This window comes from Triturus cristatus, chromosome 10 (assembly GCF_964204655.1).
Source record: "Triturus cristatus chromosome 10, aTriCri1.1, whole genome shotgun sequence".
NCBI classification, from domain to species: domain Eukaryota; kingdom Metazoa; phylum Chordata; class Amphibia; order Caudata; family Salamandridae; genus Triturus; species Triturus cristatus.
Genome location: NC_140593.1, coordinates 410786165 through 410803979, shown reverse-complemented (window position 1 = coordinate 410803979; position 17815 = coordinate 410786165). Strand labels below are relative to the sequence as shown.

The following is a 17815-nucleotide window of genomic DNA, read 5'->3' as shown; positions in this document are numbered from 1 at the left end:
CATTTGCTATATAATTTGCCACATATTTTGCTAAATTTCTATACTTTAACAAAAGTTTTATTTTTATGTCAAATAGATGAAAATAAAACTGACAGATTGTGCCACATAATTCGATTTTTTTTGCGGCATAAATTAGATAACCTTGCCACAAAATGTGGTCCTGCATGCCGCCTAATACTAGTAGCCATGACAATGTTAAACTTCAACGAGTGGTTAGGGGGCTATCATTATGAGCATGAAATCCATATCTCACAGGTAACTCTGAAATATGTTTTTATACTAGTGCATTTTGTGCAATAGGAGCACCAAAACTACTCTGGCAATAGCGTAGGTTGGGGCAGGGTGATCACACCCTGACCCCAAGGGACATGTTTGACTGCAATTATAGGACTCAGGGACATTGCCTCCATTGAAATACATGTTAGTGAAAGCCTTTTCTTGAGGGTCACAAAAAGGAAAAAATATGAAGTGTTAGTACAGATTTTAGTCATAACAGAAATCGTTTGTTGGTGGTATCATACACATTTTAGGAGCTGTGGTGTTTTATAAGGTTAATTTACACGTGAAAAATTATCTTCTGGAAATTATGAACCATGTTTGAGAAAAAAAAAATTCTCTCATGATGTCCTTGTACAAGGAAATCATGAGAGAAAAGGTGCTCCGGAAGGTAAAATGAGAACATATTTTCTATAACCTCACACAGACTATTTTCCTCAGCCATATGAGCAAAAAGTTTGATATTTTTAGTAAAAAATGTACTAGCGCCAAGATGAATTTGTGTAAAAGCACGCTTTAGAAATTTTTTCATTGATTGATTTATTCACTCTATCTTACTTCAACCAGCAGCAGCAGTCTGTCAGTTGATTCCCCAATGTTCTACTGCAGTTTCATCACAGTGTTCGAATGAACAACTAAAGTGCTATCATTCTGCATCTATGACAAACTTGTGGGACACCTGAAGCTATAAAAATGAAAGCATTTTCTACTGATAATACTGCAGTAAATGAACACACTGAGGGTTTCTTTTTGTCACTGAAATCTTGGTTAGTGCCCCAGAAAGCCAAAATAAGGACACATTTTCTACGAATTCTGAAATATCTTCCTCGTCCATGTCAGTAAAACAGTCGTACATGCAGAGTGAAACATGTACATCCAACATCAGCTGCAATCTGTACTTGACTCCCTGTCAATCAACTGCAGTTTTACTACAGAGTGCTAATGAACAAATGGAGTGCTAAGGTTTTACATTCAAGACAAAAGTGAGTCTCTCCTGAAAATCATTTTATTGGAATAGGAGATTTTGAATTTGTGCTTTTCCTGAGGAGTAGGCTAAAGTATACGGGCATTGAGATGTCAATGAGGGTATGACACCAATGGATTTAAAATGTGAGGTGAGCTATGGGAATTTAGTATTTTAGGGCCAAATGTGAGGGTCTAAAATAGTTAGAGGGAGACATCTGCATAGTACATAATCCCCTTAACACATCTGTTTACTCACCCCCACCCATCTTATCATTCGCAAAGCAGCTCCCTAATTTTAAAGCAGTAACATTTAGGTAGACAGACTTTGTGCACAGCTTGAGGATTGGCCACAGACCTACTGTTGGGTGCTGGGCCATTTTAGAATATGATCAGAAAACCTCAGAAATACACTGAAACAATCAAAGGTTACAGTGATGTTACTGTTAGGTTAGGTGCTAAATCCATAACTTGTGCTAGAGATTCACTGAAAAAACAAAGGTTTAAGTGACGTTAAAGATACATGCTGAAATAAGTCAAGAATTATTTTACAAATACCCAAAAGCCACTGAAATCCACCAGTTACAGGTTAGTCGTCTAACTAGAATTTTTATCCCATCATCCACTGCTTAGGGTCTCACACATTTGAGAGTGGGTATTTTCCTTGGATGTGGCAGCCATTTCGAAGGGTCTCTCTCCAGAATCAAACCCTTATTCCCCATTACCCATGGTCACCATGGTAGGCACAAAGTACCATCAAAAGTTGATAGGGCAGACATCCATATTTATTGTCACCATCACGGGGATGTGTGATCAGCCCTCACCAAAGCGGTCAGGTGAGCCCAGTTTGGTCTTGGCTTGATAAGAACTCAGCCTGGGAGGTCAGCATATATTTGCTCTAGAACTACCACACTTACCAAGTAACAGATGGAGCTATGAAAAGGACCCATAACTGATTTAATGAGTCATTCACAGTTTCACTGTACTGGCCACATGTATTTAAACATGCATGGCTTAATCTTTGAGGTAAGCATATGCTACTGGCAGAATCAACCAGGTAGCCACACCTGCTGGCCGGGAGGAAGAGCCATGTGCCCATCCATTACTGATTTTCACACTCCTCAGGAACCTGCTTTGGTAGCCTCTGCTTGCCTGCAAGAAGCTGTGGGACAAAGCAGTCACATAGGCACCGGGCAGGCCTGGCCTGCTCCATGACAACAGAAGGGAGAGGCAGGCCAAGATGCAGTCTGAGAAAGACACAGAGGTGCTGTGTCCTAGCCTGAGCAGCCAGGGCCACCCCATGTTCACCTGTATGGAATTTATGTTTTCCTGTTAGTATTTGAGTGGCAGTTGGGAAATGTAATACCTCTTCTGGCATTGCGGTCTCCTTACCCACTGCCAGAAGTGGCGAAAGAAGAGTGCAGTACTGCTGACAGGAAATCCAAGCTGCACCACTTCCAGACCTGAGCAATGGCAGGAAAGTTCTTAGCCCCAAGTTTTATTTTTTAAGTCTTCATGATTTCGAAAGCTTGTGAAATTTAAAAAAAGTTTAAAAGTTGCAAGGTCGCTAACTTCACAACTTTGCAGAACTGTATACAGGGCTGTTGCCTGTACAATATGTCTCTTCAGTTCAGTACATGAATAGAGAGTGAAACTACCACATATAAAGATTTTGCTCCTTGTAAGTCAATTTTGTTTGCAATTCTTTCACATTCTTGAACAGTAGCATACCCACTGTGTCATGAACCATAGTGCACGGAAGGAAATGGGCTCCTTGGCTGCTGTTTGCATTGTAAAATAGAGCAATAATCAGGGTTCAATGGACCCCTCGGATCTATGGTCCCTGGCACCACTGCACTTGCTGCACAATTGGAAGCTATTCCCTGTTTTTGAACTTGTTTAGTAGGCAGGTACCTCCTTATTGTGGACCAAAGTTTTCAGCAACCATTTCTGCTCTACTCCTACAGGGCAGCCTGTGTACCAGTGGAGAAGTGTGGCTCAGTGATTAGAGCGGCAGACCCTGATGCAGAGGTCTAGCCCGGGACCAGGGTTCAATTCCCCGCCTCCGCGGGTCTTGGGCTCAAAAAATTCCACGGACCTGATAATTCTCGCCTCGGTGCCATTCCAATCATGGAGTCCCACGCTGCAACTCTGGGCAATAGCTTGCTTAATCTCCACAATGGCCCCCACAACGCTAAGGATGCCTGGCCTTCACCTTGGGGGTGCCCAGGAGTGGACACCTCACAGGGAAAAGCCAGGATGGGTTCCACAGCGGTATTCGTACAAGCGCCGAGAGGCCTCCGGGTAGTCGTGCACTATACAAGTATCCATACATTTACATTTACCACACTCATTTCCTTTTGGCATTTCTTTTATGCTTAAACACATCTTTTGTGATATTATTTTCCTCTGATGTGGCACTGTTCAGTTTTCCAATCTTGACAACCTAGAAATTATTTGCTCCTAACTGGCATTACATGATTTAACTTAGAGAAGCATACTTCTAGATCAATAAAACAAGATAACTAGATGTGAAGAACAGCCAGGGGCTGAGCTGCATTTATGTCACCTCTGAGTGTGCACAGGGATAAATGTGAGTCACCTTTGAATGTAGACAGTTTATCAGTGGGATTTTGTACTGATATACAATGGTTAATGCTTTCTTGAAACAGCAGTTTACATTCAGACTGTTTTGTGTGTTTTTCATGCTGGTAGTTTTGCTGAAAATTCAAGCATTCTGTAAACACTCAACCTAGGCGGACAAGGAAATGTAAGCAGACACAGAAACAATGCAGAAATAGAACATGTTAGCACAACTTACAATTTTCAAGCACAGTTGAATTAGAAATGATACTCTTGTCAATTTGATGCTCAGAAACCAAGGAGGAAAAGTCAATGTTTCCGACGTTTAAAATTGCTGCCAATATACTGTAAACACTCCCCAGTTCCTGAAAAAATATTAAAAAAAGATCACTTCTCAATTGTACATGTGTGGACGAAATATACATAGGATGACGATGAGTATAAATGAACACGTTTCTTGTACATCTGTTGTTGCAATGTTTAACACTTTCGCATGCTCTTAACCTGATTCAGTAAATTGAGCCTTAGATGCTCTACTTATTTTAGTGTATATGGTTTATAATTGTGTGTCTTTGTGACCTCTAGTTTTCAAAGTAGTGTTTTTATTCTTGTGTTTCTGCACAACAGAAAAATAAAATATTACACCTAAAAATAAAACTTTACAAAACTATATAGATGTATTATCTTCAAATATATATCAAGAAATCATCAATTTTTGAAATGCTTCTAGTTACACATTTTGTGAAACACAAAAATTTAAACAAATTCTAATAAGTAAGCACATTTGTTGACCTCAATAATAAATACATTTAACAATTCCGTGGATCATTTTGGCTCACACAAGTTAAGCAATTGTAGATATAAAGATCGATGGGCGGCGTGGAGTGACAACCAATATGGCGGATGCGTAGGCATGAAGCTTCTATGTACCAGCCCGTTATCCTTCTATTGTCTGAACTATACTGCTGTACTGCACTCTTTTCTGCACCCTTAGTGCCATATTTATGGCCAAGTCACACAGTGCAAAAAGTCATCTTGCTGCGCTGCACTGTGTGACCGGGAAAGTGCAGAAATGCGCCATATTTAAGGCAATATGGCACATTCCTGCCTTTTACCCTGCGCTGATGCCCTTTTGGCTGCCTAGTGCCATGGCAGGTGCAAGGGTGCCTGCATTGTAAGGAAGATTGTTTTTGTGCAGGAAGGGGTACCTTCCTGCAGAAAAACAATCCCCTGATGTTTTTCCTCTTTCAATGTGTGCTGCAGATTGCAGCACGCATAGAAAGAGGAAAAAGGAGGAGATACGAGCACAATTCACTTCATTATGCCTCATCTGGGTAGGGATAGGTTTTTGGGGCATTCCCCACTTTTGATAAATCTGGAATTGCGTCAAAATCTATGGAAACACCCACGCAATGCCCATGGAAATGCCTCTCTGGTGTAGAGTAATGCAACGCAGTGATTTGCGATGCATTGCATTACTCGAGATTTATAAATTTGCTTAGGGGCCAAGCAAGGTGGCCTTGCGTGGCTTCATAAATCTCATTTTTAATTTGCGTCGCTCTTACACCATGTTGCGTAATGCAAGAGCAACACAAAGGGGCTTGTAAATATTCCCCCCACTTCTTACAAAACCACCTGGAAACAGACTGAGGGGCTTTTTGACATCTCAGAACCTTGTCAGGGGAGTGGCAGAGGCACAGCCTAGTTTACCGGGAGAGGCCTAGCGCCCCGCTCTGCCGACCCTTGATCTCTTGCATTGTTCCACCTTCTCGGATTTCCACTCGGGCTCTGCTATGCTGCACTCTTCCAGCAGAACTCCCTTCTGGGACCAGGATGCCCCTGCCCCTGACCAGGAGCAACAGTGGTGTATGGAATAGGGGTCATGGCTCCTAGACTAGTAGACTGCTGGGGGACTGACTGGACTCTGCCCACCACATCACCTGTTGGCCTTGCGCCTTTTTAGAGGAGGGATCTTCCTTGCCTGCAGGGGCCCAGGCTGGAGCACACAAGCGGCACTTGTTCTGCCAGAGAGCACTGACTCTCAGGCAACCCTGTCTGCTGGCCTCCCATTCAGCTACTAAATAAAAGCCTGGACTCCTGGTGGGGGTCCCCTGCCAGAGACTGTTTTGGGCCTCCACTCACTAGAAGCAACAGTGGCTGTGGACTCAGTGGGCCCAGTGCTGGCCCTGCAGTGCTCCCTTGTTGGAATGCCCTGAGAATAGAGCTTTAGACACTTGCACTCTCGCCCCCAGCTGGGGCCGGTGCTTAGGAGGTGAGGAGACACGTTACCAATGATTGCCGGTGGGGTGTAAGGAGGGAAGGGGGTTTGCCTGGCCCACTCACCTTCAAAGACAGCGGTCCTCTGCAGGCTCCGGGGGCCCCGGTGCCTAACACATTATATATCTTGATTAGGCACTGGGATGGCATGGGTTCACCTGCCTTGGTTACCCAATTGGTGATCTCCCTCTGCATCATGGCATCTCAGGAGCTCACTGGCCTCTGATTCACTAGTGGTGGCGCTTGTTCTTCATCGTGTACTTTTAAACTGCTTCTCTCACTGCCCTGCAGTGTCAGTGATTACAGGATTTGGCCGGTCAGGCCCCAACACCTATCCAACAAGTCTGACATGAAGACTGTTGCTGACACCCTTTATTCATGTGCCCTGTCAGCCACAGCACGCCTGCATAAGCATGTCATTTTTGTGTGCTCTGTGTTATTGCTTCTGCAACAGATTTCATCAACTTACACGATTGGACATTCATGCAACTTCATCTCGCAACATGGCGATGTTGTGCAGTGTCAGCAATGACCATCCTTGATCATCAAGATCCCAGTTATTGGAAATTAACCTAAGGGAGTACATTTCTCGCAATTGATAATAGGCTCATTTCAATCAGTTTCTTTCAAAGCAAATACAGATACAATTATTTGGTGATTGATTTCATCTAACTTATTGATATTTGCGGACGTAAGCATTTTGTTTCCTCTACTTATCAGCCTCATTGTTTTCTCTGAGATTTTGCTCAAGATTTGGATCTGCTATAAGACATTTGTGAGCTCTCTTCACCCTCAAATCAGCAGTTGGTGAAAATTTGATCTTTTCCACACATCCTGGGAAGCAACCCATGAGACTGAAAAATGTATTCCGTATGAAAGAAAATTATTTAGTTGCCACTGATGCTGTCAAATTTGATCAAAAGAGAAAAAAGGCACTGCTATTTAGTCATCATCATCATTTAAGATTTATTTCAATGGTTCAAGTCATAAAAGCTACAAAAGACATACGTAATAAAACAATGTAAAAAATGTAAGAGAAAAAGAGTTTGAATAGGGCATCCCACAATAGACATGCGAAAACTTGTATCACAAGATTGTTGTTTTGGTGGGAAATTGCCTGCATGACTAAAACAAGTATGAAAGGATTACATAGGGTGCTCAATTCAACTACCCACAACAATTAAAATTGAAGACAAGCCCATGTATCAACCAACAGATGGATACCATTTCTGTTCGGCAACAGCCAATTGAGAGTTATACATCATAAAATCTTTCGAACATTTGAAGATAGGAATAATTAGTTAGAAGCTAGTGTAAAATGTAAAAACTAATAAAAGATAATAAAAGCATCTAACAGAGCATGTCGTGGGTTTGACCTTAGGGTCCTCCCCTAGCAATCAGGTTATGCAATCAATCTACAATAAAGTGCTTGTGCAACATCTAGTGCAAGTGAGGGTAGCCTAAGTTTGGTCACTGGAATCCGAAAAACAACTCGGACTAGGGGTCAACCTGGCCATTACTAAGGTTCTCTTGTGAGTGCCTTCCTTCTAATACCCCACATGTGGCTTAAAAACTAAGCCATAGCGCAGGCAAAGAGGGGTCTGGTGTCGGATTTCAGTATGCAAAGTGCATCCCAGTGGGTCTGTGTGCTCAATTGTCGGCAGACTGGTATAAGCCATTTGTCCCTGGGCTGCGCATAAGCAAGGCATGCAAACAGCACCTGGGCTACGGACTCCACCGGGGCATTGCAACCAGGGCAATTGCATGGACTTGGGGAGTTAGGGTGCCACATAGCTGTAACCTCACCCACAGGAAGGGTACCAAACCTGAAATGAATATATAACGTCCTGTCCTGGGGGATCTGGATTATGTCTAGGTAGGGTCCCAACTATCTAACCTGTTTGTGGAGCAGGAATTCCTCAGTGAGTTTCCCCAGATAAGGTTTGATAGACTTGCGTTGCTCCACCCATTTTCAATAGTATTGCTTCAGGGCCTCTTTTCGAATCAGGGTGGGGTCTGGCTTGTCCCAAGGACCCTGGAGCTTGACATCTGACACCAATTTCCTGACGTTTCTAATCAACCTTACCTTATTGCAAGTGTTAAGACGGATTACCTCTTCCAGGGCTTCCACGAAGGGCAGTAGCTCTGGTGTCCTCATAATGCGTGCCCAATAAAGCAGGGGGCGGAGCTTTGCTCTGTCGCTAATAGTGTATCTGCCCATATCAAGCATTAAGGGTGTAAGCAGGGTACTTTGGGGTAGCATTAAGAGCTTCCTAAGAAATTTGTTTTCTGAGGTACTAAGCTCGGATGTCTTATCAAAGCCCTACAGCTTTGCGCCACACAGCATTGCGCTAACACCTTCAGATCATAGACCTGCAAAGCATCAGCAACCGGTCTTCTATGTGAGGAGTGATGTTCCTTCCCTCGGTCACCCATAACACGCTTGTGGCCCAGTAACATCTTGGTTATGTGGGGATTCTAAGACATTCTATCTGAAAGGCGGACACCTAGGTAGTCAAATGTACCGACTCTTTCCAGGGGGGACCCATCTAACACTACTCGGCCCTTGAAGGGCTTATGCAGGTTGAAGGCCATGAATTTAGTTTTGGTAGTGTTAATAAACAAACCCCTGGTGCCACAGAATGATTGGAATCTATTGAGCAGAAGCTGAAGTCCTGCCGGGTTCTTACACACCAGCAGGGTATCGTCTGCGAACAATAGGGTTGGTACCTTGCCTCCCCCTCCCCACCCACCCCAAGGTTGGTGCGTCTGCAGGTTCTTGTTGCAGAAAGCGGACCACCCCATTCATGTATAAGGAAAAAAGGGTGGGAGCCAAGACACAACCTTGGCGCACTCCCCTACTAACTGGGATATGCTCTGTGAGATGTCCCTGCAGCCCCCATCTGATCGGTGCATAATTACCCTCATGCAATCGAACTAACAAGCTGCCGATAGGTGGAGGAATCCCCATGTCATTTAGCATGAGACAAAGCTTGTGACTGGGGACTAAGTCGAAGGCAGTCTTTAAATCGATGAAAGCTAGATAAACACTGCCCCGGCCGATCACAAAAACTTTCCAATAAAGGAGCAGGAGACGAAATACTTGATCGATAGTCTCCGACATTTCCCTAAAACCTGCTTGGTATAGGGCTAGGATTGAATTTTCTTCCTCCCAAGCCTGGATTTTATGCAGAAAGGCTCTACAAAAGACCTTTTGGAGGGCATTGAGCAAGCTGATAAGCCTATAATTTGAGGGTTCGCCTCTATACCCTTTTTTATAAATTGGGACCACCTCTGCCCCCTTCCATGACCCTGGGACTGGAGCACCATTGGCCATGGCATTGGGCAGGAGTAGGATGTTGTTAGCCCAGCTTGGAATATCTGATAAGAATAAGTCCCCCGGTATGCCATCAGGCCCTGTTGCTTTAGACTGTATTATTCTGCTTAGAGAGGACTCAATCTCACCCAGGTTAAAAACACTCATCTGTTGAATGCTGGATAAAGGGCCCAGCTTCCTCCATAGTGGTCGTCTCCCCAGAGAAATGATCAAACCGGGCCTGGCCAGTAATATAAGTGGGTGGTAATTGGGCCCCTACTTGTTTACCCTACTTGTTTACCCCATGCAACTGGGGACCAGACAGATTTGGACTCTTTCTCTGCGCACGCTTCCTTTAATTGCTGCCACCGGAATTTCATCCCACATCAATTTCGCTTGATGGAAGGTTGTCTTGTAGCTCTTCCTAGAGGCTTTATTTAGGGCATCGTATTTTACTTTGATGGCTGATGCTACGGTTGAGCATGCACGTTTGCAATCCCTTGTGTATCATGGGACTGTTCCCCCTTTTGAAGTCCATTGGCCTTCGGTTTGTTCTCGGATCAGTAAACTAAGAGCTGTGATGAGCAAAGATACGTGTTTGGGCAGTAACTATCTCACCCTCACTATCTGGGCATGTGACCAGAGACTGAAGCTCAGTAGTACCCGCTTCCAGATCATTGTGTGTGTTCCTAATCTTATCTTCCTGTAGGACTATCTTCCATCATCTTAGTGTGCGATTATCATTGGATTGGTAGACCTCCTTGGTGTTACTCAATTGGGAGCCTCGCATAGAGGCAGAGAGATCATCCCACAGGGGCTTCACAATAAGACAGAGGGGATTGTGATCACTGTCTGTTGTAACGCCCACACTCATATCGATCACATTCCTCCAAAGCCCACATCAAGGAGGACATAGTTGATGCGAGATGGACCACTGATCCTATTGAACTTGTTTGCACCCTACCTATCCGAGGGGTTCTTCCGTTTGTGGAAATATGGATTTTTCTGGTCAGTTATGTCCCCTATCTTGGACCCCAACGGTTCTATGTGCATGTTACAAGTACATGTATGTTCCCTCCAGTTCCAGTTATGAAGACGCAAATACATGTGCGTCCACCGTTAACATGTCCTCTTTCAGATCCGCCATGAATGGGCCGGATATTCCATTCCTAAGTACAAAAGGCCACCGCCTTTATATGGTTCACTTATGCCATTTTTACAGTCCAGGCAAGTAGGCCCTGATTCTGTCATCAAGCTTTCCTTGCTTTCTGTCTCTGAAGCTCCAGTCTGAGCCTGCATCTGTGACCATGAACTTTGTCTCATTCCCTGCGCGGCTCACGAAGCCTGACATCAGCTTGCTGCCTGCCAAGAACTGTATTTCACCTTCGAAAATTATCTGCTCCGTTCCCTGCCCAATGCATTCCTGTCTAGTAGCTTAAGTAAACATTCTGCCAGCTACCGAGCAAAGGCCCGGTTTCTCTGTCTTTATGCAAGTAATTCATAGCCCTGTTACTATGGAAGATTCCTGCCCTCGCATCTAGTGTAGACACTTAGACGCTTGTACACGCACTAACAGTCAGTATAGTCAGTATAGAATAAGATTCTACTCCAAGAAGGCCTCTCTTTTGGATAACTTAGTTCTTTAAACATAGGATGTTAGATATGATTTGGGATTAGGTTGACTTGACCCTCCAGACATCTGTCGCCACATGTAGAGCTAAATGTCAAGTCCCCTCCATCCCCTAGCTGCACGTCAATCACATGTCATGCTGCTGCGCGCGCATTTCTGCCAAGTATTTCTGCTGACATTGCGAAATTCTTTCATGGAACCACCCCATTATGACATCATGCCTGATGACGTTCCTTTGTTACTCCCAATTACGCCTCCTTCAGCTACGCATGTGAAATGTTATCTTTGCTATCAATTGTTACGCCTCTCGCATTTGCTTCACTGTAATGCCTATTGTATAAAAGTGATTAATTACCAATAATGTATGTACTTCACTTCCTGAACCTCCGTGGTGATGGAACTTGGAGGCCACGATTTCGAAATCGTCCATTAGAATAAAGCCCATTCTGAACCTCTAATACCACGGATTCTGCCTCTTATTTATTGAGCTATTTTTATTATGTTCTGTATCAAATTAAGTCCCGGTAATTAAATTATTTACCACATAAATGGCGCCCGAATAGGGACACTTTCTCATCTCACGCGCCGGCGGTGCGTTGCAGGCCCGGTCTCCTGCCACAGCTGGACGGACAACAACGCGTACCAGCAGGATTTCCTGTATCTCCCTCCGGTCAAGCGGGGGCGACTGAGGCTGCGATCAACACCCAGACGAGGCGGTGAGAAGTGCGAAGTATCCCGACCAGAGCCTAGCTGAGAGAGCAAGATCCGAGGTATACAGAGGCCCACCAGGTTTCCGATGTCCTGACGTGTCCGAAGTTGTCGAGTCGAGTCCAGTCCAGTCCGGTCCAGTTCAGTTCAGTTCCGTTCCGAGGCCTTCCGTTCCGAGCTACCCGGTGAGTACCATTACTGGGGAGGCGTTCTGGCGTGCACATAAGTTGTGCCGGTCCAGACGGGTTTGGGTACACAAATCCGGTCTGCACTGTTTTAGCAGTGTATCTGTACTGTTTAGCAGTATATCTAGTATATCAAGTATATAAATTTAGAATCATTTCCGTTAATGTCGAGAATTATGTTTTATGATTAAGTTTTTTTAGATCGTCATCATCATCGCTGCTCATTTAAATGTTAAATGTTAAATGTATTAATACGTCCTGCATACTGTGGTGTGAATGACTGTTCATTATTGTGTTTTATTGTATTAAGTTTGTTCAAGACCAAGTATCAGACCAGTTCTCAATATGCCGCTCTTTTCGAAACTAAGACAGATCACCACTAGAAAAGGGGTACTCGAAGAAGCCGTTCCCATTCCTCCTAGGGACACTCCAGGGTACTTCATGTATCATAAACACGGCCTAGACGCTATATTATTTCTTGATCTATGGGTAGACTACACTAAGGAATTACCAGAAAGTCAGAGGTGGCCCGCAGCTGGGACCTGGGATGCAGAGTGCATCGTGAAAGTAGAGGAAGAATTATGGAAAAAGAAAGCTAGACAATCACAGAAAGACGCCATTGAATTATGGCGTAAAGAATCGTATAGACGCACAGAAAAAGCACGTAGACAGGAAGAGAAGAGTAAAGAGAATTCAAATAAAGTTCAAGAAAATCTATTAATTGAAGAAGGTACACGAGTAGAATCAGAACAAATAAACAGACAAAGAAATGCCCTTATGAAGGGTATGTATCCCCTTCTGGCCGAGGGATTACCTAAGGCTACTGCGGGGATACCAAAAGACTTGCCACCCCCATTATTTCCAATAAAAGTACATCCCAAGGGGCATCCTAGAACCGCAGAAGATGTTTTTCTTTCCTCATATTTAGATGACGCAGCTCCCGAGTATGCTAACCCCGCCCCACACAGACCGTCGGCCGGGGAGGTTCAACGCCAAGATCCTGTATCTGCATCCTTACAGCATCAAATCCTGACACAAGTTCCGGCAAGCACGTCCGTTTCCACATCTGTTCCTACAGCTACTTCTATAGCTGTGTCCACACCTATAGTTGCTGTATCGCGTTCTACGAATCCTTTCACGCCCGATACTCCAGACGGGGCTACTGGAGGTGCTACCAATATTTTTTCTACGCCACCCAGAATAAATAAACTTACCTTTCAAGAGTCAGCACATCCACGTACCCCCAAACTCATAAATTCCCGCACGCTTAAGGAACTTCTTGTAGATTGTAGATATGACCCTGTGCCCGGCAAAGAGGACGAAATGATCCTGGCGTCATTGCGTATCAGACGAGCCGCGGTGTATTTAGGGAAGTTACCAGGAATGACTATGCATCTAGATAATATATATCATTTTGTCCAAACAGGGCGAGATTCTGAAAGTATTAACAGAGCTATGGAATACCAGAAAGTGGAGATACAGGGGGAACTGTTACGTTTCCTCATAAATTGTGTGATCAGAAATCAAGACCGACCGGGGGTAGACCCGGAAACAATGGAAACTCTTACCAGATGGAGCCAGAATATATCAGAAGGGAGACATGACAGGCAAAAATGTATAATAGCCATGTGCCGAAAGATCCGTAAAGAAATAGAACGCCTACACGAAGAGAGATTAGCGGTAGACCAGTTTGAACAAAACGAGGAGGAGGAAGGATCAGGACTGTCCACAGGACAGTCAGAAACAATAGCCTATGTAGGTAGAGGAAGATCTTGTAATAGTACTAGATACTTTACTGACCCGATACGTCCGATATGTCCAGATAATAACAGGAATTTCCAAACACCTATAATAAATATAAGGTCCCCCGAGCATTCGTTCCAAGCCGCTGATAAATTACTCCGAGAACGAAGGGGTTATCATTTTCTTGATTCTATGGATGAACAAGAATTAGCCAGGTCAGCCGTTCATTGGGTTGACAGTCCCGGAAAGTATGATGATGATACAGTAGCACACACATTTTTGAATCTCACCCCAGATGAACAGCGTTTAGCTGGGATTCATATGATTCAACAACTTCTTATACTATATAAAAGCCAACATTCAGATCCTGGTCCCTTATCTGATATATTGACTGAATTACTCACGAATAGATGGAAAGGTTCAGGTACTAAGTTAATTAAGGAAATACTAGAATCCAGAAAGCAGTACATTCTTTTTGTATGTCCAGAACATGATTCACTGCCCATCAAGGAAAGACCGATGTATTACATGGACAGACAGAATCCCTTACGAGAAGTACACCCAATAAAGGGCGAGGACAATCAGTTTAAACGTGTATATGTATATACGCCCATATCGAAAATAGAATTGTTAGAAATGAAGAAAGTGGTACCCAGTCATGACAAAGACCCAGCGGGTTTCCACCGAGAAATTAAAGACATGTTACTCATGGGAGAGTATACCTATCCCGACATTATGACAATATTAAAGGTATTAATGCCTGCTGGCATTTATGAAAAACTCAAGGAAAAGGAGTGGGAGGTAGGAGACCAAAAGATAGATTGGACAGCTTAGAAAATGAAGAAAAGGCCCGAGGTCCAGGTTCGGGGCTTGGGGACAAAACTAAAGCACTACCAGGTTTACTAGTACAGGTACTACCACGTTTATTAACCACGAAAAAGGAAGACTGGGGTGCAATCTCAGCCTGTAAACAAAAGCAAGATGAAGACACTAGTGATTTCTATGCCCGATTCGAAAAATGTTTTGGTATAAATAGTGGTATAAAAGCAAGTAGCGAGTCATACCCACATCTGTTTGTGACAAAATTAGTGGAAAATTCCTTGCCCCAAGTGAAGAATAGAGTATTAAAATTCGAGAGTACCTGGCAAGGTAATACCCCATCACAAATGTTACAAATGTTACAGTACCATTACAATAGAATTAGAGAAGAACAAGAACATGAACAAAGACGCATGAAAGACACGAAAATGAAAATGCTAGTCTCCCAGACAGTTCCAGCTGAAGGTCATAAAAAGGGTACGACACAGTCCGGTGATTCAGCAGGACCTGTAAAAGGGACATGCAACTATTGTAAACAGCCAGGACATTACATACACGATTGCCCAGTCTTGAAGCGTAATATCGCCACAGGTATTACAAAAGAAAGACCACGGCCACCTAGACAGGATCAGAATGAACAAGGAGCACCGCAGCATGCACAGGCCATGCCAGCTCCACAACAGTCTATACAGTTCGTGCCGGCCGCACCAGCGTTGCCTGCTGCTGCCACACAAACCACGACACGACAGCTGTACCAGACCGCACAGTATGACTATCCTGATTATCAACGATATGCATGAACCAGCCTAGAGAGGGAAGTTGACTTACCCCTTATCGAGGTTCCTGTAGACCAAGAAGGACCTTATGTACATAGCGAATTATTAGGTCAAGATAGAAAATTTCTACTCGATACAGGGGCAAGTCGAACAACTATAAAACGTAGTGAAGTTCCAGGGGCACCCCTCTCAGGCTCACAGAATATTTCCCTTGGTTTTTCAGGAAAACCTATTGTTAATGAAGTATCACAGCCTCTTCCACTTACGATAGGACCCTTGACCAGAACTACAGATTTATTGCTTACTAAATCATGTCCAGAAAACTTGTTAGGTATAAAAACACTGAAAGCTCTAGGAGCTATAATATGTTGTTCTCCGGAAGGAGTAAGATTGTTTTTACGTGATTTCAAAGGTCACTATGTGTCTCGAGAAATGGATTCCCGACTGCAGACTTTACCGACTCATTTATGGGCACAAGGCCCTGCAGATGTTGGTTGCATGAACATTACACCATATCGAGTCACACTAAAGGCAGGAGTGGTACTACCACGAATGCGACAATACAAGTTACCCCCAGATGCTGTAATGGCTTTACTGCAAATCATTGACGAGCTTATTGGCCAGGGAGTGGTTGTGGAGACCGACTCCAATGTATGTAATTCACCGATAATTCCGATTCTTAAACGAACTGATCCAAAGGCTCCCCCAGTATATCGATTGGTTATTGATCTGCGCGAATTAAATAAATGTATTGTACCACAATACCCCGTAGTTCCAGACATCTCTTCATTACTGACAGCTATTGATTCCGAAGCAACATTCTTTACTGTAATTGATCTCAAGAATGCCTTTTTCAGCGTCCCAATAGATCCGGAAAGCCAATACTTGTTCGGATTTAGTTTAAATGGACGTAGCTTTAAATTCACACGCGCACCTCAAGGATTTACAGAAAGCCCCAGCATCTATAGCCAAGCACTGAAACGAGAACTTGACAGTATACACATGCCAGTCAACACTGCTCTGCTTCAATATGTCGATGATCTGCTGATCACCGCCCGAAGCGAACATGAATGTGAAAAAGCATCACTGACGGTTTTACAATTTCTAGCCGAAAAGGGGCACAAGGTATCCCCTTCTAAGCTGCAATTCTGTGTCCAGCGAGTTATTTACCTTGGTCACTCGCTGTCCAAGGAGGGAAGGCAGCTTACACCAGATCGTATCCAGCTAATTGCAAATATGCCAATACCCAAGACACAAAAGGAGGTACGGGCTTTCATAGGCCTCACTTCATATTGTAGGCAGTGGATCCCTCAGTATGCATTTCTAGCAAAACCACTCATTCAATTGACAACACAGGAGGCAGCCACATCGACTGTCCTCCCTTGGACTCAGGAACACACACTAGCCTTTGAAAGCTTAAAGAAAGCTCTATGCCAAGCACCTGTTTTAGCAACACCATGTTACAGAAAACATTTTACACTCTTTGTTACAGAACGAGAAGGTACTGCCTTGTCAGTACTCGCACAGGAACAAGCAGGATCACACAAACCGTGTGCTTATTTTTCTAGTACATTAGATCCCGTAGCTCAGGCTCTGCCTGCGTGCCTGAAATCAGTGGCAGCGACAGCTTTAGCAATCAGACAAAGCGATGCCATAGTGTTAGGACATCCATTGACAGTACAAGTACCACATGCAGTAGAGGTTCTTGTGAATCGAACGCAAACACAACACTTGACTATAGCGCGACTTACAGGTTACGAATTAACATTGTTTCAGCCACATATAGAAATCAGACGTTGTAACACATTGAATCCTGCCACACTTTTACCCGTAATTGGAACAGACCCACTAGCTCATGACTGCATTGACGTTATTACAATCACGACGAAACCCAGACAAGACTTGACAGATGTCCCATTGTCAGATCCAGACCTGACGTTGTATGTAGATGGTTCATGTATGAGAAAAGATACAGGAGAGTTAGTGGCCGCTTATGCAGTCACAACAGACACTGAAATTATTGAAACCAAGTGTATAAATACCTTGTCCGCTCAAGCAGCAGAGCTCGTCGCTCTGACACAAGCCTGTATTCAAGCCACAAATAAAAAAGTCAACATATACACTGATTCACGTTATGCATTCGGAGTTGTACATGACTTCGGCGTGCTGTGGCGAGAGAGAGGTTATTTGACTTCTCACGGTGCCCACATTCAGCATGGACCCCTCATTCATGCCTTATTAGATGCAATACATCTACCCATTGCAATATCGATTATGAAATGCAAAGCTCATACGAAAATTACTGATATCATTTCTCAAGGCAATGATCTAGCTGACAGAACAGCTAAACAGACTGCTCAAACTCAAACATCCGACATGACAAAGACAATAGTCCAGACACCAACACATTGCATGATGGTTAAGGATCCCGCTCTTGATGTAATTGATATACAGACACATGCTACTCCAGACGAAATAAGGAAATGGACTGAATTAGGAGGGATCCAAACGGATCAAGGATGGATGACGAAGGAAAAAT

General features: G+C 43.9%; 1 protein-coding gene across 1 annotated transcript in view; it reads right to left on the bottom strand.

The window, feature by feature from the left end:
• MYO3A (myosin IIIA) overlaps window positions 1–17815 on the bottom strand; it is a 1336625-nt gene that overhangs the window by 723984 nt on the left and 594826 nt on the right. Inside the window, exon 17 of the mRNA XM_085630108.1 lies at window positions 4061–4187. Within this exon, the coding sequence (XP_085486234.1) occupies window positions 4061–4187 (127 nt within the window). The remainder of the gene's footprint in view (window positions 1–4060; window positions 4188–17815) is intronic.